Source organism: Notolabrus celidotus, chromosome 10 (assembly GCF_009762535.1).
Source record: "Notolabrus celidotus isolate fNotCel1 chromosome 10, fNotCel1.pri, whole genome shotgun sequence".
Lineage (NCBI taxonomy): Eukaryota > Metazoa > Chordata > Actinopteri > Labriformes > Labridae > Notolabrus > Notolabrus celidotus.
Genome location: NC_048281.1, coordinates 36795941 through 36810480, shown reverse-complemented (window position 1 = coordinate 36810480; position 14540 = coordinate 36795941). Strand labels below are relative to the sequence as shown.

The following is a 14540-nucleotide window of genomic DNA, read 5'->3' as shown; positions in this document are numbered from 1 at the left end:
ACACACACACACACACACACACACATACACATTTAAACACACCCTCTTTAACTAGCTGAAGATCCTTCCTGCAGATGAAGTTACCTCACAGGATCAGACAATCACGTCTTGTTTGAAGAGAAACGAGGAACATGTGTTTCAAATGATTCAACGTTTGAGTTTGATTAACTTAAGAAAACAAAACTACTTTAGACTTCCTACTACTGGTTTAGGGAGAGTTTAGAGTTTGGACCTCTGGATGTTTATAAAAACTAACAGTCCTCACCTTCTTCCACCGTACAACAGTGAAGCCAAAATACTCCTAGGACAAATTCCACCAGATCCGTCTCTGATCCGTCACAGCTCTGGATCTGATCGGTTTATATTCTAGTCAATGTGTTAACTTCCACTGGATCCGCTCCGTTGTGTTCCGGCTGCGTCTCTGATCCTTCAGGTCAGAGTCCTCCGGATCAGATACACAAGACTTCTACGACGCATCAATCTCAACAGAGCAGATGGAGCGGGACAGGAAGTCAGGTTTCACCAAAACCAAATGAAAACATCCGGTTAATTTTCAGAATAAAACACTCTGTGTTATCACCAGATCGTATTTCACTTAACTACAACAACAAACCAAAGTCATGATGAGCGGAGCCAGGCCTGGAGTCAACAGGTCAGAGGTTTTCAGAGGACCAGGAAGACAACATGGATGAGGAGAGGAGGAGGAGGAGGATCCTTGATTCAGGGATTACAGAAGGGGAAACCTCGGTCACATGACTCTAACTGTTCAGAAGTCCTGATCTGTGCTGCGTTCTGAAAACACAACCGGTGGGTGATGACGGACGAGAGAGCATGGAGACGGATCGGACTCAGATCTGGTGGAAGTCCTGTGTAACATGGTTTAGGTTTGAATCTGTCCGGTTAGGATCAGCTGGTGAAGCCGACCGCTCACTAAAACAAACATCCTCTAAAGTATGTTCAGTTTCAGAGTTTAGTGATGCTTACATCACTTCATGTTTGAGGACATAATGTAACACATGCATGTGATATAAACTGAGTGGGTGTAGACTTTGAGTACACACAGATCTCCTCTCAGAGCGGACTCTCCTGACCTTTACGCTCATACTTTAACATGGTTAACGCAACAATAACAACGTCCACCAGGGGGAGCAACTAACAATAGATATAAACATGGGTCATAATCAGGAGATTAAAAAGATGACATGTATGTCAGTATTTTTGGGACGAGGGTTTTGTTTGTGAAAGGAATCTGTTTTTATCATCCTTAGCTTCAAATGAAAGCCTGTGTTTGTTTTCAGATCAGGTTTTCTCAGCATCATTAAAAACAAGCTAACGTAAACATCATGCAGATTTCAGTTTGTAAGATATGCAAACAGCAGCTTTCCACTGGGACAGTGTCTGGATTCAAACTGCTTTACAGAGGAGGTGAAACTAACAGCTCACTCTGGGGGTCTTACAAAACTGTGACTGTTGCATCAACATGAACAAACAGGGGGGGACAAAGATGTGAGAGAGAGAGAGCCATCCACTGTTACTCAACATTACACACCAAACTCTGAGAGCTGCAGCTCAGCAGCGCCCTCTGTGGGTAGACTCTGTTATTACAGGGCAGATCATCAGACACTGAACTAAAACAAGTGAGCTCTGCTGCTTCTGAAGCTCATGCACTCCACCAGCAGCAGCAGCAGCTCTGGTGTCAACATGTGGAGGCTTCTACATCTCTACACATCACTGTTCTTTAACAGATACAACCCGGATCCTGCTCCTGAAATGAAACTTTACTTTCAGACTTTAGTTTTGTTCCTCTTGCCTCTTCATCAGCTGCAGACTGTGAGGCAGGCAGGTCCAGATATAAAAGAACTAACAGAGTTAAAAAACAGAACATTAAGATGATTAAAAGCATCACATAAATATGACATATAACAAAAATAAGACATTATAAATAGTCTCTAAGTTGTAGGTCAGCTGGAGTGTTTTTAACTTTAAGAGAGATCTGGCGCCTCCTAGTGCTCAAACATGAAACCTTCAATATAAAGGCAGGAAGTCACACTGCAGTGAAGAACAACAGAGCAAGAACAGATTTATAACAGACATGTTTTCCTGACTCAAATATTTACAGTGTAAAAATAAATACACAAACTTTGCTTCCATCTTTCTGTCACTAGAGGGCAGCAGAGAGCAGGAAACAGTCTCTCACAAACCTTCTCCTCTCTCCAAACAGAGCCGGTCTAGACCGGACTCTATGTTCTATTATTAACAAAGATCCAACATCTTTGCAGCATTTAGCAAGTTACAGTGGCAAGGACAAACAAAAGCATGTTTGTTTTATGGATCCAAATAAAGAATAAAGACTGTAGGACTTCCACTGACCTGCAGGGGGCAGCAACACACTGACGGAGGCAGGGATGCAGTCCATATGAGACTCAAAACATTCAAAATCTGCCTTTCAAAATGTTGGAGACAGAAAATACATTTACCTCAGTTTATATTAAAGTGAAGGTGGATTATATTTAAGGAGGAACATCTTTAGTTTCTTCTTTATAACTGAAGTTGAATTTAAGGAACCTGATAAAACTTTTCAAAGTGAATAAACTCGGTTTTGTTTTAGACTCATGAAGCTGACTCAGTGGACTCTGCTCTACTCTACGGACCCTTATCAGGACATGTGATGCAGTCCTACTTTAAATGAAGATAGTTATATTAATCTCCATGCAGTGGTTTCCCTCAGACCGTCCTGCAGGAGCATCTCCAGCTGCAGGGTGTCTCTTCATCTGCAGCTTTCAGGGGACAAACACAGAGTCAGAGACATTATGAAGAACATGCAAAGTGAACGGAGAGATGCTGAGTGAAGGAAAAAAAGCAGAAGGATGACAAAGGGAAGTGTTCTTAGACATGAAGTAAATACAGGAAGTGAAGAAGCTGAAGTATTCGACTGGGCAGCAGGGAGGAGAAAGTATGACCTCAGCTGCTCGTCTGTTATGAAACAGCTCGCAGAGGAAGAAGAGAGAAAGCAACAAACACACTCACGTTGGGTTTTCTGTTCTTCAGAGGACTCCACAGAATCCATCCTGTAACTTTAAAGCTCCAGTGAAGGGTTTTTAGATGGTTATGAAACAGACTGAAATCAATATGGGGGTCTCTGTGTGAGCCACAAAATCAAATCAGACCATCAGGGACGAGATGGAGCGCTCCCATGATGTCATTATTTATGGTTTCAATGACTACAGGGGGGAGAGATCAGACGGGACACGTCCCAGAGATCTGAACAAAGAGAGATGAGACAGAAGCTTTAAATCCTCCTTCAGAGGCATCAGTGTTATTTCAATCTGTTTCATCCTAAAAATCGCTCACTGGAGCTTTAATTTAAAGACCGATACTGGGACAATAATCCAGAGGACAGGCAGGCGTAGTTGAATTTAAAGTGAGCGCCTGAAGATGTAATTAAAGGGTGATTCTGTCTAAGCTTCAGTGTCATAACACTCATCATATCAGGGAGGGTGTGACCGTCGAGGGGTTAATTACAGCATCAGAGGACACTTCCTGTCTGTGCGTTCACACATCAAACATGTGCTAACACGGTTAGCGGTGCAAACAGATGTTTGAGTCCACTTTGAAGAGCTGTGATGTGTGAGGACAGAAACAGAGTTAGTGTGTTTAACATTATGAAATGAAACAGACTCTCTCTCTCTTTAGACTGAAGCAGATTTATTGTCTGTGTGCAGATTTACATAAACATGGAGCGGAGTGAGTCCTCGTGTGGAAACGTCCACGTCTGTACAGAGAGCAGTTTAATGTTTGTGTTGGAGCGGAGGAAGGTGTGGGAGGGTGAGACAGTTTAGTAAACACTGCTGAGGCTGAACACCACAACATGTCATCATTTGGCACTGTGCATACGTGTTATATTATTTACATACACGCCGCTCATTCAAACACACTCTTACACAACTCCAACCCAGAGACGGTCTCTGCTCAGGCCGCAGAACACCTCTATCATGTCTCACTGACTCCTCCAGGACTCCGCCCCTTCCTGTGGGAACGCTGTCAGAGGATTTACGACTCTGGACTCTATCCTTTGAGGTTTCTCAGAGTTTCCACCCTCTCCCAGAGCAGGCCGGGTGGACACGCAGCCACGCAGGGACTTCAGAACGCAGCAGCCAATCAGAGAGTCAGCCTCAAAGTACTGCCTGTGTGTGTGTGTGTGTGTGTGTGTGTGTGTGTGTGTGTGTGTGTGTGTGTGTGTGTGTGTGTACCCTGTATCTGAATCTGACAGGAGTAACTGTACCAGAGAGCGTTAAGGCAGTCATTACAGTGCTGGATTTTCAGTAAACAACATCAGAGGTCGTCTCTGTTTGTGCGGTGTTGTTGAATTCAGGTGTTAGCTGGTTAGCTGGTTAGCTGGTTAGCTGGTTAGCTGGTGCTGTTTGACATTTTTATCTCATTTTAACTAAATTTTACAAAAACAATGAAAGCAGAGAACACTAGTCCTCCTCCTCTGCGGTCAGAAAGCTGCAGTGAAGCGTATAAACTGTTCATTTCAGTGCAGATATATGTGTGTGTGTGTGTGTGTGTGTGTGTGTGTGTGTGTGTGTGTGTGTGTGTGTGTGTTTTTTTACTTGATTGATACGTAAACAAATATCCCTAAAAAAATGAATGCCGTATTTTCCTCTGGCTCGAGGTGACATCATCAGACTCTCTTTGATCAATCAGTCCAAACTGAAAAATATCCAACGTGTTTAGAAAAGCTGTTAATGCTGGTTCTGACTTCACAAGCTAGATGTAGACTGTATAAAAAAAGATGGACGACTCGTCAAGTCCAAAATGAAGTATGAAATCATAGAGCTCCCCCTGCTGGCTGTCTGCAGTATAGGTCATAAACCCCGCCTCCACCATGTTAACAGATGGGACATGGATCAAACTCTGAAATCCAAACACAGGTCACATAAATGTTCATCAAACATGTTTCAGTCGTTATAGTTCTAATCACGCTGATTTATGTCTCAGTGTTCATGTTTCTGTTTACTCTGAATTATTATTGATGTTTTAAAAAGAGGAACAAAGCAGGATCAGTGTAGATCTGACTCTTCTTTAGAATGTTGACTTTACCCTCAGAACTCTGACATCACAGACAGAATTCTAGAATGTTGTCTTTGATCTTAAAGACAGAATTCTAGAATGTTGTCTTTGATCTTAAAGACAGAATTCTAGAATGTTGTCTTTGATCTTAAAGACAGAATTCTAGAATGTTGTCTTTGATCTTAAAGGACAGAATTCTAGAATGTTGTCTTTGATCTTAAAGACAGAATTCTAGAATGTTGTCTTTGATCTTAAAGGACAGACTTCTAGAATGTTGTCTTTGATCTTAAAGGACAGAATTCTAGAATGTTGTCTTTGATCTTAAAGGACAGAATTCTGAGAAAAAAAGGGCGGGACTTAAAAATAATCAGTGTCCCAAACCCTCTTCCATATTAAGGCCATGATTGACAGCTGTGTTGACCAATGAGGTGCCTGCAGCGCTGTGTTCATACTTTCCTACAGATTGAGTCGTGTTTACTTAAAGCCAGCTCGTCCAGAACACCGCTCAGCCTTTTCAGAGAAGCTAAACATTTCAAACATTTCAAACACGTGTAACCCCTAAAATTTTAAAACAGTCCAAGTTTCAGACAGATTTAGATTTCTGATGATTCAATTTAAACAGTTTGTCTTTGACTGCATCGGTTAAAAAACGTAGATGCATTTTGTTAACCAAGGCGTTTGCTGTGTTCGTGTGAAGCTGACTGCACGTTAGCTTGTGTTATGAACAGCCGGTAAGCTACTCAATGGTTTCAGATGAATTGGATGTTGGGACTAGCTCGTCCAGCGGCCTGCTGCTACGTCACGCGTTCTGTCATGTCGGCTGAAAGCGTTCTGGTCTGCAGGATTTGATCTGAGAGGTTCTTATTTGAAAACGGTTGGACTGAAACATTTCTGTCTTCCCTTCAGGATCAGAAGTGTTTGGTCTGTGTGCTCCCATCACCGTGGATCCAAATATTTAGGGCTGTTGGTTTGGTTCTTTTCATGGGAGCTGCTGCCAGACAGACAAACACAGCAGCAGCCGCCTCCTCTCAGGGTTCAGAGGTCGGGGTGTGACTCACAATAAGAGAGCGGAGTGCAACCGGAGCAAACGACAACACACACTCATACACACCAAGAAGAAAATTTAACCCTTTACACGTGACTCTTCTCTGTGCAAACCGAAGGTAAGAAGTCTACTGCTTAGTAAATGTTAGTACCACAGCATCATCAACATGTGCTCTCAGCGTCTGAAAGGACGTGGAGGTCAGAGTCTCTGTCCGTGCATAGTTTATACCAAAACAACAAAAAGGCATTTTAATGTTTATAAAAATATACAAATATAAGCCGCTGTCCTGCCTGCTCTGCACAAAGAGTGAGTGTTGGTTTAAGTGGCTGGAGTTATGAGAGAGTTTATTTATCTTGTGTAACTGCAGACAAACTCACCGCTAACTCTACCCTCTCTCTCTCTCTTCTCTAAACACGGGCGATAAGTTCTCGCTTTGTGGCTCCTCCTCCTCCTCCGCCGCCTGAAGGAAGAAGTGGCGTCTCCGTGGTCGGCTCTCCTCTGACAGATGAAAAAGGCCACAGGCTCCTCCCTCAGACAGGTCGGCTCAGTTCTTTAGCAACGCATGCAGAGGGATGAGTGTGATCAGTCCGCCCTCCGCCTCGTGTCCCTCCTTCGTCCTCCAGGGATCTGTTCCGTTGGACCGGTCCTGCCGTGCCCCGTGCCGAGGGATCAGTGGACCCCTCCGTTGTAGGACTTCCCGTACATGTTGAAGTCTGTTTCCACAAAGTGTGTGGTGACCGGCTGCTTGTACAGAGGGTTGGAGGCCTGAGGGACGGAAACAAGAAGTTAGACTGATGAAACCTTTAGTCCTGATCCTCTGAGTCTGCAAACACCAGACTATTACAGATGTTACGGTATAAACATCTGTCTGCAGAACGTCCACATTACACAGTTCCTCCACCAGAGAGCAGACCGCTTCATCACCTCTACCTGATACGGTCAAAGAAGCTCCAATTGATTTAGGAAGCTCAGCAGCAGCTGGTCTGAAGAAATGACAGATGATGATGATTTTTACAGACGATGCTAAAGACGAAGCACGCTCTCTGCAGGTTCAGTGTTTAGAGCAGCTCTGTTTACTGCACACTTGTCATCAAACTACAAGAAAGCAGTCTTACAGAGTCTGCAGGTGACGTCTGATGATGCACGAGAGGATTATTAAAGAGGCAGAGACGATGCAGGTAGAATGTTTCTGCACGAGTAAACACGCTCCAAACTGTCCTCAGGGATCGATTATCTCACTTTATGTGCAGACTTGAAGACTCTGAGAGAGAGACGGTCTTTGCTGTGTCCAATGTCAGACTTAGTACTGTACGTCACGAGTGTGAAATAAAGTCTGGACTGAAATAAACTGAATGCATGAGATAAATCAGTGAGGGTGAAGCGGATCAGAGTTGTGCAGGACCGCTGTGATAAAGAGGGAGCCGAGTCTGAAGGCAAAGCTCTCACCTGAGTTCACAAGCTTTAGGGAGAGACTGAAACCTCTGAAGGAGGCCGGGCTCAGCCTCAGAGAGAGAGAGCTGTTACTCCTTCACATCGAAAGGAATCAGGGACTCAATAAAGAAGCCTCCTTTTAGAGGTGCACCAGGTGCGTCCGACCAGGAGGAGGCCTCGGGGCAGACCCTGAGCAGGCTGCAGGGATTATATATACCAGCTGGTCTGAACGCCTCGAGATCCTGCAGGAGGAGCTGGGGACAGGGATATCTAGGTCGACATGCTTAGGCTGCTGCTCCCTCGACCTGACCCTGGATAAGTGGGTGGAAATGAAAGGATGCATGCATGAGGACCGCAGGAGTTAGAAGGAACAACGAGACAGAAAACAAGCCGTCCGCTCAGGAAAGAAAGACTCCACCTGCGTTTCTAACATCAGGGCAGCAGGATGTTCAGAGAACAGAGAGTGAAGCTTCAGATCCTCTTTCAGATGTTTGAGGAGTTCACACACTTTGTGTATAACTCTGCTCCTCGTACGAGAGTCTGTGTTTTCATCATCGATGCATCAGAAGCATCCAGAATATTGACTACACAACGTTTCCCCTCTTTACCTAGAGCCTTTAGAACATGATGTATCTCTCAATCATGAGCGCGTTTCTTTTAATCTCAACATTGGTGACCTATTATAAAATCTAGCATGATTTTACTTTGTAGACTTCCTTTAAAGAAACCAGAGAATCAGTGCAGACTGAAGTGACTTTTAAAATCCCAGAGGAAGCTTTGTGTTTTCAGCTCTCTGTCAGCGGTGGAGGAAGAATGTAGGGTTTTGGAACAAGCTCAATATTCATGATAGAAAAGGCAGTAATTCAGTTTATCTGTCATGTTCAGTTCTGTGTTTCCCTGAGCTTCATGTTTTAATGGATCCTGTTGAATAAAGAACTCAGTTTGGAGTTTTTAGATAAAGAGTTAAAGATGAACTCAAAGTCTGATCGGGGTCGTTCTCACCATCTCGTATCGGGCTCGTGACCGGGCGCTCTGGAAGCGTGCAAACTCCCTCCTGTCGTGGATGGTGATGACTAACTTCCAGACGGCGAGCAGAACCACGCCCACCAGCAGGATGCTGCCGACCACCGCCAGCAGGACCGTCATGGCGTCAGGACCACCGGCGCACTCTGGAACGAGAGAGGACGGAAACTCAGACTGTCAGACACCGAAGGGTTAATATCTCTCTCAGGCTGATGGAGGCTAGATTAACTCTCTTTCATCAGGCGGCTCTAATGAGTCTCTAAAGACTCCTCAGCTTGAGGACTGACTAGACCCAGGAAGAGAGAGCTCATCTCTCCCGTGTTACACAGCCTCCCCATAAAACCTAGACTTTAAAATCCTTCTTCTGACCTCCAGAGCTCTGAATGATCAGACACCTTCATATCTTAAAGAGCTCATAGTGTCCTATTACCCCTCTAGAACACTACGCTCCCAACATGCAGGCCTGCTCCTCCTATCTAAAGTCTCTAAAAGTAGTATGGGAGGTAGAGCCTTCAGTTATCAGGCCCCTCTCCTTTGGAATCATCTACCAGTCAGGGTCCGGGAGGCAGACACCCTCTCTACTTTTAAGAGTAGGCTTCAAACTTTCCTTTTTGATAAAGCTTATAGTTAGAGCTGGATCAGGCTTGGACCAGGTCTTAGTTATGCTGCTATAGGCTTAGACTGACACACTGGGATCCTGTCTTTCCCTCTCTCTCCTCTCTCTGCCTGTCTCTCACTTTAACTCTTCCTGTCCCATTAAAGTTACTAACCATAGACCTTTCTGGAGTCCCTGAGCTCCCTTGTCTCGTAGGTTCCTCTGGATCTCTGCTGCTGTGGACGTGGTCCAGACTCCAGCTGCTACAACTACTACTATCCGTCTCCCCACTATCATCTCTCTCTCTCTTCATCTCCCTCTATCCCTCTCTCCAACACGGTCTCAGCAGATGTGTGTCTAACATGAGTCTGGTCCTGCTGGAGGTTTCTGCCTGTTAAAGGAAGTTTGTCCTTGCCACTGTAACTTGCTAAATGCTGCAAAGTGCTCTGCTCATGGTGGATTAAGATGAGATCAGACTGAGTCCATGAAGTTGTGGTCTGTGAGACTGACCCGGCTCTTTGAGGGCGGTGAGGATGGACTGTCCGCTGACGTGCTCTGAGTACGTGAACTTCATGACACAGTCGTTTTCTGTCTTGTAGAGACAGAGCACGGCGCCGGGCTCCTCCGTTTCTGGAAGAGAGAGAAGAGAGAGGTTAACATCCTCCTGATAAACACTGAGCATGTAAACATCCTCTTCTTCTCTGAGGCTGTATAAAGGTCTGTTTCCTCAGAGATCAGCTCCCCCTGGTGTTTGGGAGTTTAACATCTTTCTGTATGAGAGAGGGAGGAGAAATAAAAGGGAGGGAAAAACAGAAACCTTTCCATGAAATAGTCTAAATGTCTTCGCTGTGAAATCACAACCCGAGTGCAAAAATAAACACATTCCTGGATCGGGGCGCTGATACTCTGCGTGCTCCAGTTTCCACTCAGTCTTCCTCACCCAAACACACTCAGAGGGGAGGGAGGGAGTGAGGTCACGCTTCCTCCTCCTCCTCCTCCTCCTCCTCCTCCTCCTCTTCCTCTGTTCCATGCTCAAAGTATCTGGAATGTACATGTGGACTCCATTAAGGCCAGTCAGATAGCTGAACTAGCGGGGAATGCTCTGGAAGACGTCAGATCTGGGCCGAGGCCACGCTGGGTTAGTACTGGAGCGCTCTCATAACAGTCTGTCCCACCGAACGCTCCACTGTCAGTCTGCTCCGTCTCCACGCTGCACCACAGTCCCTGAAAGACCATCAATCACAGCCTGTGCTCTTATTAATACATTCCTCAAACATCTCCTGAATCGCTCCCTCCGGCCTCTCAGAGACTAAATCAGATCCTCTACGTTGGATCCAGTTAGAGCTCAAACTGCAGCTTCTTAAAGAACATGTAAGAGAGGCGGTCTCTGCTGCAGGAGGATTTCATACATGAATGATCTGAACTCTGTGAACCGTCAGAGGAGGCGGAGTCGCTCCCTGCTGTGAGAGGTGAAGGTGAGAGGCCCAGACTGACACCTGCCACACTGACCAGCTCAGTGTGTGTGTGTGTGTGTGTGTGTGTGTGTGTGTGTGTGTGTGTGTGTGTGTGTGTGTGTGTGTGTGTGTGTGTGTGTGTGCTCCTTCATTATGGATCACAGCAGGGGGGGTGTGTTCATTACTGATGTGAAGCAGTAACCAAAACAAGCTTTTTCACACATGCACCGCCTCAAAGCTCACAAAGACGTCTCTACAGCCCCTCAGAGTTATTTCAGTCCACATCAGAGTGTGGACATGACCGAGGCTGGCATCATATCTGAGCTAAAAATAAAACTTCAAACCGCTCAGACTCTGATCAGAGCGCTAATAACACACAACAACAACCCGTCATCCAATATTTACAACCCTCATTTCACTGGAATGAAGACTGTGGACTCGTCAGGGATAAACACTCTGTGGTGAGAGGCCGTTTAAGGATTAAACTTCATCAGGGATCAGAGGTTTAAACTCCAGGGCATCATTCAGGGACAGTTTGAACCACAGAGAGGAACCGAGGAGCGGATCTCATAACATCAGGCTGAGGCTGAGTGTGGGCACCGGGTTTCTGTGAGGTGTTATGAAGCAAACAGCTCACCTAAAAGACTCAACCTTCAGATAAACAAACACATGAGCTACAAGTTTATCAGAAGTTTTATGAGCCACAACACAAAGACCGTAAACATGAACGTCTCCTTTAAACGTGGCGTTTATGGCTTCATTTGGGATTCCTTGGATTCTGCAGCCGGCCTCTAGTGGACACTGAAGGAACTGCAGGTGTTTGCCCCTCGGTGTTAGCTTCATGTTTCATTCAGTCAATGCACCGAGTAAACACCGATCAGAGGTCTCTCTAACAGAAGGTTAACACAGCCTTGATTTGTCTGTGATTACTTTCACACCCTGCTCATGAATTCTTCTCCTCTCTGTGACTCTGTTTAAATCCGTCTGACTTCACACACACATGTGGGAGCTTCTCTGTGTCAGTGTCTCACTCAGGGAGAGCTCCAGGTTCAAATCATCAGACATCAGGCTGAACCGAGCGAACACTTCTCTCAGAGAGATATTCTCATTTTATGTCACAATAGTTCTACAATCCCACGTTTCAGAAACAGCTTTTTAAGTGTTTGTTTTATAAAACACAGAGTGAGACGGAGGAGCAAACATTTATCTAACCCCACAGAGACTCTCAGGTGAGTTCAGGTTTCAGTTTGTTTACATGATGTTTGTCCAGTTTACCTTCTTCTGTCTCAGAAATAAAGAAACAAAATGTTATTTTGGAATCACTCTTTAACTTTTCTCAGTTTTATAAAGTAATGAATCATTTTGTTCAGTCATCAGAAAGACTGACTGAATCAAACCAAAACGAATCAGTTGAAATGAATCAGTCGAATCAAGTAAGTTAAATCTGATTTGTATAATCTAATGCAATCAGTTGAATCCAATTAAAACGGTTAAATCGAATAGAATCGGACAAATTGAATCAAATCAGTTCGATTCAGAATCGATTCATTTGGATCGAATCCATTGAATCCAATCAGTCGAATCGAGTCAGTTAAATCAAATCAGTTTAATCAAATTGAGTCAGTTGAATCAAATCAGTTGAATGGAATCTAATTCAATTGAACATGATTAAGTTAAATGGAATTGAATCAAATCAAATCTATTGAGTCTCTCTGTTTTTAATAAATCGTCCCTGAATCTGATCGTAACCACCGAGAATCAAATCATGGTCTATAAAGATTCACCCTGAGTAAAGTCTGGAGGACTGGATGGTGAGTTAAATGTGTCTCTTTAACTTCAGTCTGCAGAGTGAAGTTAGAAACCTGGACGAACATTTCAACATGAGACGAGTTAGAAACCTCTCCACTGAAGTTCTGCTCCAGAGAGACGAGGTCAAAGGTCAAACACAAAGTGACAGAGGAGGGAAACTGTTTCAGATGTGAATACTCTGCCAGCTGTGTGTGTGTGTGTGTGTGTGTGTGTGTGTGTGTGTGTGTGTGTGTGTGTGTGTGTGTGTGTGTGTGTGTGTGTGTGTGTGTGTGTTCACTCACTGAGGGACTCCACAGTGATGATTTCGTCCTTGCAGAGGCGCTGGCAGGTCTGGTTGTCGAGTCGTCCTGAGTCAAAGAGTCGACACTCGATGCATTCCCTGAAACAGAGAGATCAACGTGAGAGTGAAACCTTCGTCTGCTGCCATCATCAGAGGACATCTTTAATCTTTACGATGCAGAGAGCGCTCTGTAAACGTGTGTGATGCAGTTTGTTTCTCTCCTCTGTGTGTGATGCTGTTTGTTTCTCTCCTCTGTGTGTGTGATGCTGTTTGTTTCTCTCCTCTGTGTGTGTGATGCTGTTTGTTTCTCTCCTCTGTGTGTGTGATGCTGTTTGTTTCTCTCCTCTGTGTGTGTGATGCTGTTTGTTTCTCTCCTCTGTGTGTGTGATGCTGTTTGTGTCTCTCCTGTGTGTGTGTGATGCTGTTTGTTTCTCTCCTGTGTGTGTGTGATGCTGTTTGTTTCTCTCCTGTGTGTGTGTGATGCTGTTTGTTTCTCTCCTCTGTGTGTGTGAGCTGTTAAAACGCCCCGCGCTGCAGACTCAGACTGATCATCTGAACCCCGAGCTGAGGACGAACATAAACAAACAGCAGCCCATAATTTCATTTACTCAGCGTTCAGCCACTTCAGGCTGCCGTGATGTTCCACAGATGGATCAAGTTTGTGAAAAATCCACATTTGAAATCCATTATTTTGTTTTTCTGTCCAGAGGTTCATACCACCACAGACTCACACTGACAGACTCACACTGACAGACTCACACTGACAGACTCACACTGACACACTCACACTGACAGACTCACACTGACAGACTCACACTGACAGACTCACACTGACAGACTCACACTGACAGACTCACACTGACAGACTCACACTGACAGACTAACACTGACAGACTCACACTGACAGACTCACACTGACAGACTCACACTGACAGACTCACACTGACAGACTAACACTGACAGACTAACACTGACAGACTCACACTGACAGACTCACACTGACAGACTCACACTGACAGACTCACACTGACAGACTAACACTGACAGACTCACACTGACAGACTCACACTGACAGACTCACACTGACAGACTCACACTGACAGACTAACACTGACAGACTCACACTGACAGACTAACACTGACAGACTCACACTGACAGACTCACACTGACAGACTAACACTGACAGACTCACACTGACACACTAACACTGACAGACTAACACTGACAGACTAACACTGACAGACTAACACTGACAGACTAACACTGACAGACTAACACTTACAGACTCACACTGACAGACTAACACTGACAGACTAACACTGACAGACTAACACTGACAGACTAACACTTACAGACTCACACTGACAGACTCACACTGACAGACTAACACTTACAGACTCACACTGACAGACTCACACTGACAGACTCACACTGACAGACTAACACTGACAGACTAACACTGACAGACTAACACTGACAGACTAACACTGACAGACTAACACTGACAGACTAACACTGACAGACTAACACTTACAGACTCACACTGACAGACTCACACTGACAGACTCACACTGACAGACTCACACTGACAGACTCACACTGACAGACTCACACTGACAGACTCACACTGACAGACTCACACTGACAGACTCACACTGACAGACTCACACTGACAGACTCACACTGACAGACTAACACTGACAGACTAACACTTACAGACTCACACTGACAGACTAACACTGACAGACTAACACTGACAGACTAACACTGACAGACTAACACTTACAGACTCACACTGACAGACTCACACTGACAGACTAACACTTACA

The 14540-nt window shown here is 44.9% G+C and overlaps 2 protein-coding genes across 2 annotated transcripts in view; both read right to left on the bottom strand.

The window, feature by feature from the left end:
* tnfaip6 (tumor necrosis factor, alpha-induced protein 6) overlaps positions 1–2416 on the bottom strand; it is an 11865-nt gene extending 9449 nt beyond the window's left edge. Inside the window, exon 1 of the mRNA XM_034694081.1 lies at positions 2371–2416. Within this exon, the coding sequence (XP_034549972.1) occupies positions 2371–2416 (46 nt within the window). The remainder of the gene's footprint in view (positions 1–2370) is intronic.
* Positions 2417–3684: 1268 nt separating this feature from the next.
* Positions 3685–14540, bottom strand: part of itgb5 (integrin, beta 5) — a 61877-nt gene continuing 51021 nt past the window's right edge. Inside the window, exons 14-17 of the mRNA XM_034693711.1 lie at positions 12712–12809; positions 9678–9797; positions 8552–8718; positions 3685–6883 (exon numbers count right to left, since the gene is read on the bottom strand). Of these exons, the coding sequence (XP_034549602.1) occupies positions 6788–6883; positions 8552–8718; positions 9678–9797; positions 12712–12809 (481 nt within the window). The 3' untranslated portion in view covers positions 3685–6787. The remainder of the gene's footprint in view (positions 6884–8551; positions 8719–9677; positions 9798–12711; positions 12810–14540) is intronic.